The sequence below is a fragment of the Thermobia domestica genome, chromosome 14, assembly GCF_964235325.1.
Source record: "Thermobia domestica chromosome 14, izTheDome1.hap1.1, whole genome shotgun sequence".
Lineage (NCBI taxonomy): Eukaryota > Metazoa > Arthropoda > Insecta > Zygentoma > Lepismatidae > Thermobia > Thermobia domestica.
In genome coordinates, this window is record NC_137467.1 from 25,507,379 (window position 1) to 25,525,519 (window position 18,141).

At 36.7% G+C, this 18,141-nt stretch overlaps 1 protein-coding gene across 1 annotated transcript in view; it reads left to right on the top strand.

Annotated features, from left to right (window-relative positions):
• The window catches only part of LOC145669578 (uncharacterized), a 632,206-nt gene that overhangs the window by 612,085 nt on the left and 1,980 nt on the right, over positions 1–18,141 (top strand). The window contains exon 6 of the mRNA XM_081737789.1: positions 8,622–8,681. Coding sequence (XP_081593915.1) covers positions 8,622–8,681 — 60 coding nt within the window. The remainder of the gene's footprint in view (positions 1–8,621; positions 8,682–18,141) is intronic.

The following is an 18,141-nucleotide window of genomic DNA, read 5'->3' on the forward strand; positions in this document are numbered from 1 at the left end:
GTGAGTTAAACGGGGCTTTAAAGTGGGAGTTAAATGGCTCACTGTTCCGCCACTATCGAATTTCGGGGTTGGTTCTTTCGCATCGTTTAGTGTGTACGTTGTACAGTTCTGTTCGCCTACTTCCACGTTTTGAGCATCACCAGAAATGCGTCAAAATGGTCGATCAATGTGTGAGGAAATAGAGCCATTGTTCCGCCACTGTCGAATTTGGAGGTCGTTTCTTTTGCATTGTATAGTGCCTGCTTTGTACTGTTTTGTGCTCCTATTTCCACTTTAGTGCGACAATGAAAATGGGTCAAAATGGCCTACAAGTATAGCGGAATAACTTAATGCTGTTCCGTCACAATCGAATGTCGAGGTCGTTTTCTTCACTTTTTTTTTTTTTTTTTTTTGCATGATTTGTGTCGCTTTGTGCATCAGTGGGAGAGGATCAAAATGGACCTTGAAAGTGGAATGGATATGTCTTTTTCTGCCATATTTGTAGGTCGTCTTTGACCCACTTTCGTTGGCCTACAAAACGTGAAAATATGCGCAGAAACGGTAAAAACATGCACTAAACAATGCGTAAAAGCGACCTTGAAATTCGATACTGGTGGGAGAGTGGATCATTTTTCTTCCCACATTGAATGCCCATTTTGACCCACTACCATTGATTCGCAAAACGTGGAAATAGGTTTACAAAACGGTAGAAAACACGCACAAGATGATGTGAAGGAAACGACCTCGAAATCGTTCCTGACGGAACAGCATTAACTTGTTCCACCATATTTGTAGGATAACATTGACCCATTTCCGGTGACGCAGAAAACGAGGAAATAGGCGCACAAAACGACACAAAAAATTTCCATGTAATTAAGCTAAATTTCCATTTAAGATTGTAAGCTTAATTATATGGAAAATTTTATACATTTTTTCTTTATGTTGGTCTACTTTACCTTGATTTGGGACTTTTAAATTTTATTCAGTTTTCCACTGAAAAGTATCTATAATTCAACAAGGAAATAATTATTAATTATAATTATTATCTATATAATTGAATTCATTGTAATTTGTTCCATAACAAACACTTTACCATTTCGTACTAGCTGTTATGCCCGTTCTTCGCATGGATCAGATAAAATAGAAAATATCAATGTAAACGAACTGAACAACGAGAGAACAAAAAGAAACATTTCTAAAATTGGATATATTTTGTGTGAATATATATCCAACAATGTACATGTGTTTTCATTGGGAAGGCCGATGGGGGCTGAATTTGAACGTATACACTATCAGGGGTGTCACTATACGTCTGAGCAGCCCCAATAAATATAGATTCGACACAAATTCTACTACTTTTACATGTCCCGGTGAACCACCCCTCAGACCCCCTTGGTTCGTATTGTGAAAAAATCTCCTCTGGCCCCCACCAACCCCCAACCAATACCGCGAAAACTATGAATGTGACACTAGCATCTGCCATTTTCTACTACTTTTTACATATTCCGGTAAAAGTCCCTATAATCCTCTGGTTCCAATTAAAAAAAAAAAATGCCTCTGGCCCACAGCCGATGGGGGCTGTATTTGGAAGTCAACACCTGTGGAAGTATCACCATTCATCACAGCGACAGCGAAAACTATGGATTTGACACTAATATCGGTCACTTTCCATTATTTTTACATGTCTCGCAATTCCCCACCCCCGGTGACTCCCGGCCCGCATACAATGGTGGCTAAATTTGAAAATCATCGCTAATGAAAGTATCACCATTGATCTCAGCCACCGCGAAAACTACGGATTTGACATCGGTCATTGTGGATTATTTTTACATGTCTCGTGATCCCCTTTATAATTCCCCCCTTTCTTAGCTGATGGGAACTAAATATGAAAGTAAACGTGGTCTTGAGTTTCACCATTGAGCTCAGCTATCCCGAAAACTATGGATTTGACATTAATATCGGTCATTTTCGATTATTTTTACATGTCTCGGAATTCCCCCCTCTGGTGACCCAAGGCCCGCATACAACGGTGGATGAATTTGAAAGTCATCGCTAATGGTAGTGTCGTCATTGATATCAGCAACCGCTAAAACTATGGATTTGACACTAATATCGGTCATTTTGAATTACTTTTACGTTTCGGTATCCCCCCCGTTGACCCACGGCCCGCAGCCGAACACGGTGAATTTGGAAGTTAATGCGATCGGAGTTTCACCATGGATCTCAGCGACCGCGAAAACTATGAAATCGACACTGATATCGTTCTACTTTTACATGTCCCGGCAAACGCCCCCCTGAGACCCCCTGGAACGAATTTTGTTGAAAACGCTTTGCCCTGGTGTGGGACCTGGACCAAGGTATCTTTGACCAAAATTTGGTAACTCTCGATCGACTTTTCTGGTCCCCAGGCCGGTCCCGGTAAGCGTCCCCTGGAGACCCCCTAGTAAGGAATTAAAAAAAACTCTTCATCTTTGTCTGGGGCCTAGACCAAGCTACCCGTTACCAAATTTTGAAAAGTTTCGGTCCACTCGTATCGTCCACAGGCCGCACAAAGATAGACAGACAGACACACGAACAAACTCTATTTTATTTATATTAGAAAGGTCAGATCCGCCGTTATTGTATTAGTGCGGTGATTGAGCGATTGATCGTAGAAATTCAAACTCCGATGAGTGATAATTTTATAGGCTTGTTTTATTACAAGTTTAAACTCTTTAGTCAGTAGAGAAGAGGTCGTGAATCATGGGTCAGAGTTGATGACAATGGGTTTTGGTGGGTCTGTGGGTCACAGTGGGTAAGAGTGGTTTATGGTGGGTGGTGGGTCAGAGTGGGTCACGGTGGGTCGTGGGTCACGATGGGTGGTGAGTCAATTGGTCGTAGCTAAAGTTTTCATTGCCCCACGCCCTCTCTGAACTACAGTGTTGAAAATTAATCAGTGAAAATCAATTGCAATTGATCAATCAATTGAAAGTAATTGCTGTGGAAATCAATTGCAATTGAATCAATTGCCAATTAATTTCAATTGCAATTGAATTACAGAATTCAATTGCAATTACTTTCCACTGCAATTACTTTCAATCAATTGATCAATTGCAATTGATTCTCCTTTTTCAATGGCCAACTGCAATTAACAATTAACCATTACTTATTTCAATTGTTAATTGCAATTAACAATTAAATTTACAGATTAATTGTTAATTGTTAATTCAATTGAAATTTGCCCAACACTGGTTCTTAGAAGTGGTCCAATATACGTTCCTAGTCAATGGGTTTCTGTAATCAAGTTAAGTAAGAAGAGTGGAACCCCCTACTTGGTCAAAGAAATGGATATAGAAGACTTTTATGACCTTAAAGACCTATCGTCTCAAATTGGTAACAATTTCTCTGTGAATGAAGATGGTGAGAAAGTACATTGGCAAGACATTAAAATTCTGAGAGTCGAGAAGGCAGCAAAAAATTGTATCATGTACAAAACTGAATATGATGATCAAAAATACAAACTTATTCGAGTTAGACGTGATCGGCGCGACACAACAAAGTCTCAACCTCAATTACGACTTGCTTACAAAGATGGAGATCTTGCTATATCCCACAGCAAGAAGACAGACTTGTTAACATTGTGTAAAAACAACCTAATACCTAAACAATACCACAGCTTCTATGAGGGGTTGAAATCTACAGAATGAAAACTAAATCAGTGAAATTCTACAACGATTAGAGAATCACTTTGAAGATTGTGTCATTTAATTACAAAGAAAAATATGTTTCTCTATACGAATAAAACTGTCGCAACTCACAAGGCAAGTAAAAATCATCGTGAATATGTAATTTGTAATACATAAATACGCATTTATTTTCTCAAGCTATTTTCAACGAAGTATGTACTAATACATGTGTTCAAATAAAGTTATGGTTTTAAATAGAAACAAAAATATTAAGGATTATTTCAATGTAAAAACTGTTTTTTGCCTCTCCTGTAAAATCAACTTTTTTGAGTTACGACACTAATATTCTGGGGGTGCGACATCTGATGAGAATAACTCAGGTGCTGGGTGAAGTAACAACAATCGCCACTAGAGGCGCTATATTCAAAATTTGACAAACGAAACCAGTTTATCGAAGACTCGAAATAGAATGAATTTATATAATATCTTACAACTGTTTTTTTTTTTTTTTTTGGTAACTAACAGAGTGACATGTTACAATTAGAAATGCCTCAATAATTTATGCCTCTACAAGCGGTGATTTGTATATCGCTTTCGTGGCCAAGTTGGAAGAGCACAGGCCTGCTAATCCAGAGGTTGGTGGTTCGCGCCTGCCCTGGGGTATTTTTTAAAAGTGGTTTTTAGACTCTCTGTAATGTAACAAATTACGCATATAGGCGATTTAACATATTTTGGGGGAGTAATTTTATTGTTCATTGGCGTTTCGTCGCGTCTCTGCCGCTGTTGGGCCGCTGGTGGTATAATTTTGAAAATGGAAGTGGAGACACCGCGAATCGTCGCTGCGGAGCCGTCAATTTTTGGCGAGATATCTCTAGTTACCCATCGGTGGTCCTACCCCTCCGACGCTTACGGCATGGGGGTTGTTCTTTGTCTCCAGGCATGTATGATATGCATTGATGGACCATGCTATGGAGAACAGAGATTAAAACTCTTTGAACGAAAGGTATGATTTTAATGCTTTTATATATTAAGCATTCAATTTTATATTAAGTTCCGTTGCTAGTTTCTTTACTACAACCATTGAAACTTCACATACATAATTATAGGCAACCCAATATTCTTGGGTTATTGGGAGCCATTTTAATATATTTCCCCCCTTTTTTTTTACCGTTTCTATCCTACGGGTATCAAGCCTCGAAACTGGAAGTGATAGGACTTGGAATTCCTGTTTTATTAGAGGGATAAGATCAAAAATTGCACGTATTTCGTCAACGACGAATGCTCGTTAGAAAACCGCTCCTACCTCCCTCTTGCCGTTTCTGTTCTCTTAACATAGATGGACAAATGGATGAGGAAATTCGTTCTTTGAAACTTTCCATACGAGTTTGGTAGCCTCACAAAAACTAGATCTAAAACTATGTTAACAGAATGCGATCATTAGAAAATAATATTCAGTACACAGAAACTCATAGAAGTTTCAAGTTGAGAGTAAATTCAAACTAACAAGCAGAGTTCATGTATTTATTGTAGTGATGAACGTATGTGGAAATTATTAGAAAACTTGTTGAAAGGAAGCGTGAGTGAGCAGCGATAGGTAACGAGGGCTATTAGAGGGTAACGTTTGTTGCTGTGATGCACTGCGTGCTCGTTAGATGACTGCAATGACAACGTTAATTACAGTAACAATATTTTCGGTCTTGTGAACTGGAGTTATGTATACATTCCAGACACTTGACTTGTATGTAATTTCATTTAATTAAACCGTCTAGACTAAGGCCTTCAGGGTTTCATTATGTGACAGTAATGTGAAGGTAATTGTGATACTAAAATATAAACACGTGTCATTCAAATTTTAATTAACTTTAAGAGAGCACTCTCAGTAGCATAAATATGGGTTAAGATATGTAAAGTTTCTTTCTGCTGCACAGTATGTCAGAAAAGTAACGGAACTTTTAAATTAAACAAAAGAATTAGGTATTTTATCAAGTGTAGTTCTATCTATTCAAAATACGTCATTGACGCATCAGTACACCATAGAGTTTTTAATGTCCTTTTTCGGAATCGCCTCAATGAAACTCTTCCCGACTGACTGGCATGTGTAACACTTATAAAATGTTCCTTTCATGGCCTTTGCGGGTCGTACATGAAGCACCAAGTTTCATCACCAGTTTCAATCGATTCCAGGAATGTTCTGTTCCGTCTGGCTGTTCTAATCAAGTTTCATCACCAGTTTCAATCGATTCCAGGAATGTTCTGTTCCGTCTGGCTGTTCTAATTAAGTTTCATCACCAGTTACAATCGATTCCAGGAATGTTCTGTTCCGTCTGGCTGTTCTAATCAAGTTTCATCACCAGTTACAATCAATTCCAGGAATGTTCTGTTCCGTCTGGCTGTTTTAATCAGGTTCTTGCAATGTTCAATGCGAGCAAGTTTTTGGTCGTCAGTTAATGTGTGCATAACAAATCGAGCACGGACTTTCCATTTCTTTAAATCCGTTGTCAAAATTTCGTGGATCATGTCTTTCGTCGCACTTAATTCATTCGCCATCCATCTCATACAGTTGACTTCGCATCGTGGACGATCATTTCACACACTTGTTCCACCAACTTGTCTCGATTCTAACTTTTCGGTCGTCTTCCAAGGACCCACGACCGTCCCGGAATCGCGTATACCACTCGAACACACGTGTAAGAGATAACTACTTATCACCATACACTTGTTTCATAATTTCGAATGTTTGTGTAAATGTTTTACCTAGCTTGGCTCTTTGCTTCACGTGTTTTTGTGACGAAGTGACACCATATACTTTCACTTTTCTTCCTATAACTTGACACTCCGTTAATCGATTCACTTGATTGTGGTCTCGTTTTGTTGAGCAGATATCCAGCTTTCCGATGATATGTTGCTTCAATAGATGGGGAGAAGTTCAGTTACTTTTCAGATACACTTTTTATTTTCTCTTTTATTCTCCCTTCTAGGACATTAAATATAAACTGTCCATACACTATGTTAATCAGTTTACATCCGACCGATTTGGTAACCATGCTATCACCTATGTGGTTGAGCCAGAAAAATAAAATTGGTGTTATCAGTGTGCTGGCTCTGTTCAGGGGAGAAACCACGGGGTCTACCGGGTTCGAACCCAGCTCACAAAAATTTTCCTAACTCAACATATATTTCTACACTATCTCAATAACATTATACTTAATGAAGAAAAGTGGAAAGGCTATTAGTCACCGTTATTTTGCGGTGAGTAAAAACTTTTCCGCTTTTTCTCATTTAATATAATTACCACTCGCAATATTGTAACACTATATTTGTTTAACAGGGAAATGAATGGTGTAGTAACAAAAATTGATCTTAAGTTTCATCTGTACTCTTTCACACGGAGTCCAACTTTTTTTTCTGAAAATAAAGGTGGAAGTATTTTATAATTACTTATCCTCTTTTCGGTTGCAGAATAATACCTATTCAATTATATATAGACTTAGTGGCTTGTATCCTCTCAAAGTTTGACCTCCCTCGTGGCTAAGCGGTTAGCGTACGCGTAGGAGACCCGGGTTCGATTCCCGGCGGGAGTTCATGTGGTCCGGATTCCAGGTTAATCAGTAGGCCTACGTCTCATATAGCCTCGCTGCTGAAAGGGACGCTAAACTAAAAATCAACTCAACTCCTCTGAAAGCTTGGACCCTCTCCAACGAAATTTTTTGGGTGCATACCTGTCTACTTATACTTAAGTGCCAGAGTGTTAAGCCGGTGCTAGTGAAATACCACCGGAACTGTGTCGTTATTGATAATAGCTTATATATTTTTATTTTATTTTTAGATTTTACTACTTGTTTTCCGCGAATCTACTAACAGACCAGGACTAGCGGTCTGCACGGGCCGGAAGTTTTAGCCCGGGCCCGGCCTGACCCGTGAATTTATAGTGTGAGGCCCGACCCGAGTCCGAAATATGTTTCAGCATTTAGTGCCGAGCTCGGAACGAGCTAGTGTAATAATTAAGTGAGCCCGAAATAAGTCCCGAATTACAGAAACTTAATAATAAACGAAGCCTTTAGGAGGAAGAAAAGTCTGTTTTGTGGGACCTTGAATAAAGAGTTGAGAAAAAGACTCATAAAATCCCTCGTGTGGAGTGTTGTACTGTATGGAGGAAACGTGGACATTACGTAAAGGTGATGAAAATCGACTGGAAGCCTTCGAAATGTGGGTGTGGAGAAGAATGGAAAGAATTAGTTGGGTAGAGCGGAAAACGAATGAGGGAGTGTTAGAAAAGGTGGGTGAGAAAAGAACACTTTTAGATATTATTAGGAAGAGGAAGAGGAAGAGAAACTGGTTGGGACATTGCCTAAGAAGAGATTGTATCATGAGGAACGTCCTAGAGGGTATGGTGGCGGGAAAGAGAGGGAGGGGGCGAAGGAGATTACAATTAATGGATGATATAAAAACAGAAAGATCATACACGAAGACGAAGAAGTTAGCGGAGGACCGTGGAGCATGGAAGCTTGTCAGCTGCGGCAAGTGACCTGCCAATAAAGGCAGAATATCTATGATGATGATGATAATAATAAACGCACAATTGTATTTTTATTTACAGGAATTAGAGGTTTTGTTTCGAAGTTGTATTTTAGAAGTTCTCCAGAGAGAACAATGGATAAAATATCCTTGTACAGTATATTTACAAAGTTAGGCCGGAAAACACCCGAGAAATATTTAAAAATTTACGGCTCGAGTCCGGCCCGAGCTCGTGCAGGCCTGTAATCAGGACATACTTATAAGTTACGTGTACCCGGTGTTCAGAACCACTGATCTACAGTATATGAAAGCAAAAAACAATTGCATTCTTTTCAGACAATTATAATTTACAGATAATGATATTTCTGTACACGAGGAGAAATTTGATGATGTGATTGTATCAGAAACAACGGTACTGTTTGCAACACATGTTAAAATGCGTTTTCTTTTCTTTCTTTGCAGCAATTTGACGCTTTATGTAAAGCAGAAGTGGCATTCTTCTTATCCAGAGCAGTTCTAAACGTAAGTTAGTAATTTGATTATTATTTTAGTGCTACACATCTATATGAAGGACCTGTAGTTTAAAACTTCAATTCAAACCAGTAGCATCATTTGAAGAGGAGAGAGGCAGAATTTGCTTATACTTTGGGCTTAAGAAATCTAAATTTTTTAATAAATTCTTTATTAATAAAGTAAACCGTGAAACTCATTAAGTCGGAGAGCTTTGCCTTCTTCCGTAGCTTTCGTGTATATGGTTTTGCGAGTGCTATCTGTGAAATTAAGTTTCAGAAAAACTTCGCTGCCAAGGAGTTCGAGCGGCGCTCGTTTAAGAGCATACATTAATAGGTTGTAATGTGAGATGAAATGGAAATTATAAACTCTAGAAAATATTATGGAGAGAGTGGGAATAAGAGAGGTTACAGGGTATTAGGATACCTCATGATACTCTATCCTGCAACTTGGCTCCTCGTGAATCTCTTTTCGGTTGGTTTGAGGTCTTTTTGTACTGAAATTGGCGTGCAGAATTCCTGTAGTCGGCGTTACTAGCCTAAAGGTAGCTAAATCTCCTACTCGGGTATGGACCTTGAACTGTCTGTGTTCGAGTCCCTAATGCACTAGTTGTCGTATCGTGTAATCAACTTTTTGAACGACCAGCCTCAGTATCTGATACTACTCTAAGAAAATAGAATGTATATTTTCGGCTAGCTGCTTGAACTGCCTGTTTCTTGTATCCCGATTAACAATCTGACCGATTCACCCTCTTTTTCCGGGTTTTCCTTCGTTTTCAAGCAGAAATCTTCTAATGCGATAATGTCTGTCGTAATACTCGTGCTACTAGTCCATTGACGTTACAGATAATTATTAGAAAGGAGCTATCTTTGTTTTATTATATAAAAAGAAATATTGACACAACTGTTACGTAAAAAGAAATCTTAAATAATACAGAAAAAATATTAAACTATGAAGGAAGAAAATATTACACGAATTTTGAGACTGTTGATACGTCATTACTAAAATCCTGGCTTCCCTCGGTTTTAAATTCCACATTTTTTTAAAGTCAACTAAGCATCTTTGCATAACTAAAGTTGAAAAAAATATTACAAAATAATTGTAACTTTCATATTCGCAAAGAAAAGTTTTATATCCAGAAATCAGTCAATAGTTTGTTGGTTAGATATCGGGACAGATCAATAGACATTTGGTGCTATTCAGCCGATTCGCACCGATTCGCTAGAACCGGTTGTTAAAATATTTCGAGTTCGCAGAACCGCTTGTTATACCCAACATAACAGTAAATTTTACCGTTATACCCAGGAACAGTACATTTTAGTTTAACTATCTCTGTTTTTGGAAGTTCTTACAGCTGCAGACTTTCATATATGATCTCTCAGAACAAGGTATAAGGGTTTATTTCTTACTCTCGAATGCTCAGATATTAACAATGAGAACTGGAATTGCATGAGTGTAGTGGTGAGGGTTATTAATATTTGAAACGCATACATACCGTTATCAAGAATTGTTAATCCATTACTGGATTAAAGTCTTCGAAATACTTTTTGACAACCATCTATCTTGGATACTTCGTTTCCAAGGTATTCACAGAGCTACCTAATTTCGTCACACTACCTTGTATTAGGATGTTACAAAGGTCTCTACTTGTCACATATGGTATTCAGTAAAAAATTTGCTTTGGTATACATTGTATGCTTTGTTTCTATGTATGGTTTGTATATCTTGTATCTGTCTACCTATCCATCTACTATCTGTCTCTTTTTTTCAAAACAATACCGACTACGTTTGGGAGGTGATTCCTGACAGCAAGATAAGACAAAAAATGTAGACCAACCTGGGTGCACAAATGCTTCCTTTCGGAGTTGTAGGCTGCCGAAAACATGAAAAAATGAACTTTAAAGGTCCATAGCTCCAAAACTATGGGACCTACCGTAATCGGGTCAATACTTCACTTAGGAATTAGTATGTGTCCTACCCAAATATCCAAGCTTTACAATCCTACAGTACTTCCGCAACATTTTTTTATAGAAGTAGTTGGTGAGTAATTCAAATTATATGCCGTAGCCAAATTCCCTCTATAAAAGTCGTGAGTGCCACAGGATTATGAAACATGTATTTTAGGGATTGTCAAGAAATAAAATTGAGTAAATGTTCTCTAGGACTCGAATATATAGGGTTAACCTAAAAGATGTGCACAAACTCTTTTAGGTTCACTGTGTATATTCGAGTCCTAGAGAACATTTACTCAGTTTTATTTCCTGACAATCCCTAAACATAGAGGGTGGGCCAAGACAGCCGTCCCAAATTTTGAGAAAGGAGTATTAGTGTATGCATAGTCTACGAAAGGAATAGACTCCTATATTCAACCAAACACCACTATTACGTGCTAAAGGCTCGTCAAACAAGATAAATTAGGTCCATAAGTGACCACATAATGACCACATGGAAATACGAATATTTTGGCATCTTTTTTACCTATAGAAGGGAATAAACAGGACCACCCAAATTTACATAAATATATATAGTAAGTTTGGGTGATTCCGGACAGTCGTTGAATCCGGACATCCTAAGCTTACGATAATACTGTTCTTCGCATGAGTAATATGGAGACTTGTTGTGATGCCTATTTGAAGCACCGTACTTTCCTGCAGTTCAGTGCTGAGTAGGAAGTGCAAAGAGTGTTATACGTAGTTTTGATGGGGGGGGGGGGGGAGAACAAAAAACAGGAAAGTTCAAACACGTTTTTTGATCTGATGAAACTTTTTAGTGGTATATGTTAAGGTTTTACATAGAAGTGGTTGTCAGCATATGGTGAAGTAAGACATATATCGAAGCGAAGACCCTACTTTACTCGTTGCATATTGGAAGAATTCTATTACTTTGCGAGTGCCTGCTCAACGCTTGCACAAGTTTACATTGCTCAAAATGGGCGAATCCGGACGTTTAGGGAAGGGTGAATTCGGACAGGTTTATTACGTTAATATGAATCCGGACAATGTGATTAATGAACTAAGAGGATTCAGAACACTCTATCCTCTCTCGCTTTTCACATTTATGAGTGTGAAATACGTGAGGTCTATTGCTTATATCTAGCGTCTATTCATTTTTGCCATAAATGGACTCCGAGGAATCACCAGAAAAAGCTATAAAATTATCGTAGGATCTACAAACACAACTAAATTACAAGATGCTAATCATAAGGTGCTTAAATATTCTACACTACAGAATGGCTGCATCATCTTTTTTATTCCCAATTGACTCGCAACAAGTTCGGGAACATGAATTTCTTTTGTCGAATAAACATGATCCGCTAGTAGCTGGAAACAATTCCTTTTCTATGTCATCAGACTCATCCCAAACACGTCTCAATCGCCTTCAGAGTCCTCAGTTAAACAGTTCCTATCTTTTCGTGCTGTTGCTTCTTCCAATCCCACATCCCAAAGGTCCGCCGATGCTGAAAGATTAAGCATCATGAATTGCAGTTTGTTTCAAACTGTCTTCTCAAACACAATCGAAGGTAGGGATGAAATCAACTGTGAGTTTTGTGGGAAGAATTATTATGCACCATCATCAAGCAAATATGGTTCCTGGGTGCCCTGTACTGTGTGTAAGACCTAGTTTCATGAAAGATGTGTGGGAGGTGATAAGGAACTATATTTTATTTGTGGACGATATGTCTGAATTATGACTAGTGCTTCACGAAACTGGCTGACGTCATTAATGCAAAAATAAATAAATGAATAAATAAATAAATAAATAAATAAAAAATAAAAATAAATGCTAGTCTCAGTGCACACATATTATACATTTTACTAATAACCTAGTTGTTATTAGCAAAAAATAGTAGTACAATGTAGTTGTAATGGAAACAAATGTGATTACTATGCTTAATGATTAAACACTATAGTGATAGTTACACTATTGTACATTTAGCTTACAATTTCAACAGTAATTAGTATAGAAATTGCTATGTTAGTAATTTGTATGTATTTATCATGTATTTGTGTTTATATTCTGTACTTATCATGTTAGAATGTTAGTGTAGCAAGATAGTAAGCTTCAAAGTTCAGTGTCCGGAATCGACAATCTACTGTCCGGATTCACCCTTCCAAATTTGCAAATCAAAGATTTTGTCAACTTTCGGAAAATTATTTTTTATTTCTTAACATGTCATTCCAGGAAAACTATTTCAGTTGTATATACGTATGCATACCAACATATCATTAAATAATATGACGAAGTATTGGATATTTTAGTTTAGAGGGTAGTACTAAAAGAAAGAAACATCAGAACTGCCTGGATTCACCCAAACTTACCCTATTTGCATCCTAGAGTATTTACCAAATTTTGTTTCTTAACAATTTCTAAATTTAGATGATGGTAATACATCCTTTCCAAAATTTGGCAAGATAGCGTCAATGTACTCATATCTTATGAAAGGGAATGGAATTCTCTTATATTTATATTCATATAATGTGACAAACGCACACGAAGAGAATAAACTAGATCAAAAACCACTGGAATTTACAATATTAGTAATTTTTGTCCATGGAATTGAACAAGATGGACAATCCAAACTTATAGATGTGTATACCCCGTTCCTATACTACCAATTTTATCCCTTACCTATTTCTTTCGTTTTGGCAATTTCTAAAATTCAAGAAAGTGGTCTTATGTACTCCTTTCAAAATTTAGGGAATGAAGCAATGAGCCCCCGCCAAAATGTAGAACAGGGGCTCCTAATGTAAGCCTAGGTCATTGAACCTGGGTCTGGAGGCAAGGAACACCAAAACTTTTTTGTTGATTCGGCGAGATATCTACCATCAGTTATTACTCCTACCTTCGTGGTATTGATATCCTCTTCATAACATTATTTCCAGTTACCTACCTGACAGTCATCTCCTCTTCTTCACATACTTCCAACATCACTACGTCATAATGAATTTTGCAGTGCAATGTTTGAAATGGTGCAAGTTCTAACTTAAACATATTTGAGTCGGGATTTCTTCGTCACAGAGTGAATATGCATGCAACTTAAGGGAACAAAACTTAAATACTCCTCTAACTGTACGATCAAGCGGTGATTTAGAACCCCGCATCACAAAAGGGTTGACACAACTATATGTGAACTTTGTATTGAAATGAATAATTGCACACTCATCGAAAGAAAAATTCGTGCCAGTAAATAGAGTATCAAGTTAGGATATCTTGCGTATACCTTTGACTTACCAAACTGTAATTTTGAATTGTTCCAAAAATTTATTAATGTGCCAAAATATTCTGATAATTAGTGATATCCAGTGTAATATACACAGAAAATCATAAGTGTTTTTCCGCAAAAGAGTTTCATAGTGTGTGTTTTTCCTGTAAAACTACACAAGCAGTACTGTCAAAAATTGAAAAATCGGCATATTGTTTAATTGTAGTCTTTCGGAATATGGCAGATAACAATCGTTATTAAGTTAATAATAATGCTTTCAAACTATTCTATGCATTTGATGGGAAGTCGGAATGACTTCTTTATCTGTCTGCTGTTGATATAATCAGATAATCATAGTTCTGTAAATGTAGTTCTATGCTTCTTCATAAAATTAATTTTATTGTTTCAAAATAGTTACTGTTGTTTTAATGACAGTAGTTTTAGGTTTACGTAATTCTATCCCTCTGAAAGTATTTCTTGTTTTGTTAAAAATAATACTTTTTTATTATTTTCGTACATAGTATGATTGATTGTATAAATTTCAAATTAGTAATTATTGTTTTCCATAGAAACAAATGTGAATAATTCTGTCTCTAACAAATTAGCCTCATTGTTTTCTATAAAAAATAATTTTGCACCTACTTCTTACAATTATGATTATTTTTCTTCCTGTTATCAAAATAATTATTGTTTCTTTGGATAGCAGAAATTGTGTACTTACTAAATGATTCTATTTCTTGGAATATAGTCTTCGAGTTTTCCACAAAAGTTATTTCGTACTGTCTTCACATAATTCTATTTAACCCCAAGGAATTATTTTTATATAAAAGTAATTTTGTGTGTACTATACGATTGTATTCCTTCATAAAGAATCTTTACTGTTTTCCATAGAAGTACCTGAGCCTAATTCTATACTTATCGAATTAAACTTATTTTCTGTAAAGGTAATTTTGTACTTATTTTTTTTTCAAGTACGATTCTGTTCAAATCAAATTTTATAATAATCATTAATTGTGTTTCGCAAGAACAATTTTGTCTTTACAACATCGTTTTGTCCATTTCAATACTTTCAACTTCCTTTCAAAAATAATTTTGTACTTTTATTACAATATTCCATCCAGGGGAGTCATTTAGGGAGGCCAGGAGGGGGCAATTGCCCCCCAAGAGTTTGAGGAATACATATATTTTAATCGATTGTCTACTGATATACTAGTACAAAACGTTACAATCTTATGTCCGTGGTGCTCTTGCCCCCCTCAGTGAAGTCTGAAATGACGCCCCTGATTGTATCTATTTCAAAATATTTCCATAAAAGTAGTTAGTAGTTGTGTTTGTATTACATGGTTCTATGGGTTTCAAAATGATTATAATCATCGCTTTTTTTTCTATACAAGTAATTATGAATCTATTCTTAGTCATGTTATTTTCTCTAAAATTTTATACTTATTTCTTTTAACAGTAATAATATTCCTGTCCATTTTTAAAATAACCATTACTGTTTTTCGCAGAAGTAATTTTGTAGCGTACAGATAATTCTATTATTTTCAAAAGAGTCTTCCTGTTTTCCACAAAAGTAATTTTGTACTTTATATATATATATTTTTTCACATACAAATATGTATTGGCATCAAGAAACTGGAAATTCATCAAAACAATAGTACAATATATATATTAACAAAGTATTATATAACATTTATAAATGTGAATATTATGCAAATTTTAACAGCGATAGAAAAACAGCAAAACAGTAAGCAAAAGAGCAAAAGATAAGGAACCAGACATGAACAATTTTACGCACAGAACCCACTTTGCATTAAGTCCGCTGGCAAAACTACAAAAGATTACATTCCTTGAACAGTGCACAATTTACATTTCTTCTATATAATTATCTTTATATAATTATATTTCTTCGAAAGTAGCTATTGTTGATTTATATACATAATTAAATTTGTACTAATTCTTTGGTTCTTTCCTTTTAAGTTAATCATTACTGTTTCATGTGGAAGGAAATACTTATTGTATGTACTTTCTAAATAATCGTGTTTCCTTCAGTACAGTCTTGTTTTTCACACAAATAATTCGATTTATTTTCAAGTATAGTTATTGTTATTCTCTACCATAATATTTTCGCGCATAGTGTATGATTCTGTATTATTTTCAAAACAGTCATTGTTGTTTTCCATAGAAATGCATAAGTTTGTACTTACTAGATGACACTATCGCTCACGATAAAATTTGAAAGTTTTTTTACTAAAGTAATTAAGTATTTATGTAATTAATTATGTACTTACCTACATCGCAACAATTATTGCTTCTTTAAAATAAAAGTAATTTGTATGTGTTGTAAGGATGTATTCCTTACAAGATATAATCATTGTTGCTTTCCATAGAAATAACTGTTGTGCTAAATTATTTGCTTTAAAAGTGAGTTCACGAATGTTAAGGGGCGTAGAATGTTCTACACAATGGAGCGTCATGCTCTTCAATTATTTCAATTTCATTTTTAACAACAATTTCAATTTTGGACATAATTTAGTGCATTACAATTTTTATAGTGATTTACATATTTTTTGTATGTTCTACGCCTCTGCCTTCCTTTTTAATTCACAAACTAGTGTGGAAACAGAACTATTTGAAACAGGCCAATTCGTCCATTTTGGAACGGGCCATCTTTTACAATTATAATTACAACAAAAATATTTAAAACAATTCTAGTGAAGCAGTCAACTTGGCCTTAGTACTGAGACTTTTAATTATAAAATCTCCCGCTAGGAGATGAATAGAATAGAATAGATTAAAAGTGAGTTTCGTTTTATTATTTTGTAATTTTGATCGTATTTTGTTAGATTTACAAAGTACTCTTTATTGCTTTCCACAGATTAACTTCTTGCTTACAAGGTTAGCATAAATGATTCATTCGTTTTGAAAAGGATATAATTCCATAGTACTACACGTACACGCATGAAAGATATATATATGAAAAGAACCACAAACTCACCAAGTTTGTACTATGTGGCAGCACGAGTCCATTGTGTTTTCGATCGGTGGGGCAGTGTGGCAGTACTAGTGATGGGTCGAGGCAGTTCATTTGGCGGAGCTAGCTCATTCGCTCCGGCAACGATACGTGAGTCGTTCAAAGGTGCCAGTTCCTTTTTGAACGGTTGGGAGTTGTCGTTCAAAAAGGAGCCTGTTCTTTTTTTGAATGGTTGGGAGTCGTCGTTCAAAGGTGCCAGTTCTTTGTTAACTGGTATTATGTCATTCAAAAGGTAACGACTACGTTCACTGAGTTCCGTGTATGCATTCTTAGTGGCTTCTGGCTATATCGGTGTCGGTAGGCTTGTGCGGTAGTTTCTTGCATTCTTATTGGCTGTTTCGGAGCAGAGTCGTCGTTACTTTGAACTGCTGGAATTGTGTACGGTGCTCTCATTACTCAACTGCTGGTGTCGTCTGCGGAGCTGTCGTTACTTTGAACGGACAGTTCCAAATGTATGAACTAGTTCCATACTAGTTCACATGATGGTGTCGTTCAAAAGAGTCAGTTCGTTCATGAACGACCCATCACTAGGCAGTACGAGGTTAGTATATGTCGAAATTGGAGGGAAAGCAAGAGAAAAAAAAGTATTTTGTGCTTGGATATGCCAAATGTTCGTCTGTTATAGCTGTGCAACGCACTTTCAGAAGAGAATATGGAAAAGAACCACCATGTAAACAAAGCAGTTTGCAGTGGTATCGGTAATTCAAGGACACTGGTTGCTTGTGTAAGATCCGTTACACAGTCACGTGGAGCTCCGCGCGCGGAGTCCCGCGTGGCAAGATTGTTCTATTATTTCCTATGGGTGCATACATAGTCGCGCGGAGCAGCCTCCGCGTGGCCCTATCCGCGCTCCGTCCTCCGTGAGGCGGATAGGGCCATTGAGCAAATGGGTGCTTACATAGTCAAGGGGAACTCCGCGCGCGGAGCAGTAACTTTCCTTTAAAATGTAAAGAGCAAGGTGCATAGTAGCAAAACCAAAATGAAGATTGATCCAGAAAGACTTATTACAGAAGTTGAATTAAGACTATGTTTATGAGATCTCGCTTGCGTAGAATACAAACATCGTGATATTCGCAATTTTTTCAATTAATTCCTCGAACGACCGGACTGACATGCGAAAATAATTGAAGAATTTTTTCTAATCTTCCCGCAAACCTACATAAAGAGTCACAAAAGCTCCCTTCAAACTTATTTGAGTAACTAAGGGGAACCTCCTATTTTTCTGTGTTCTTCGT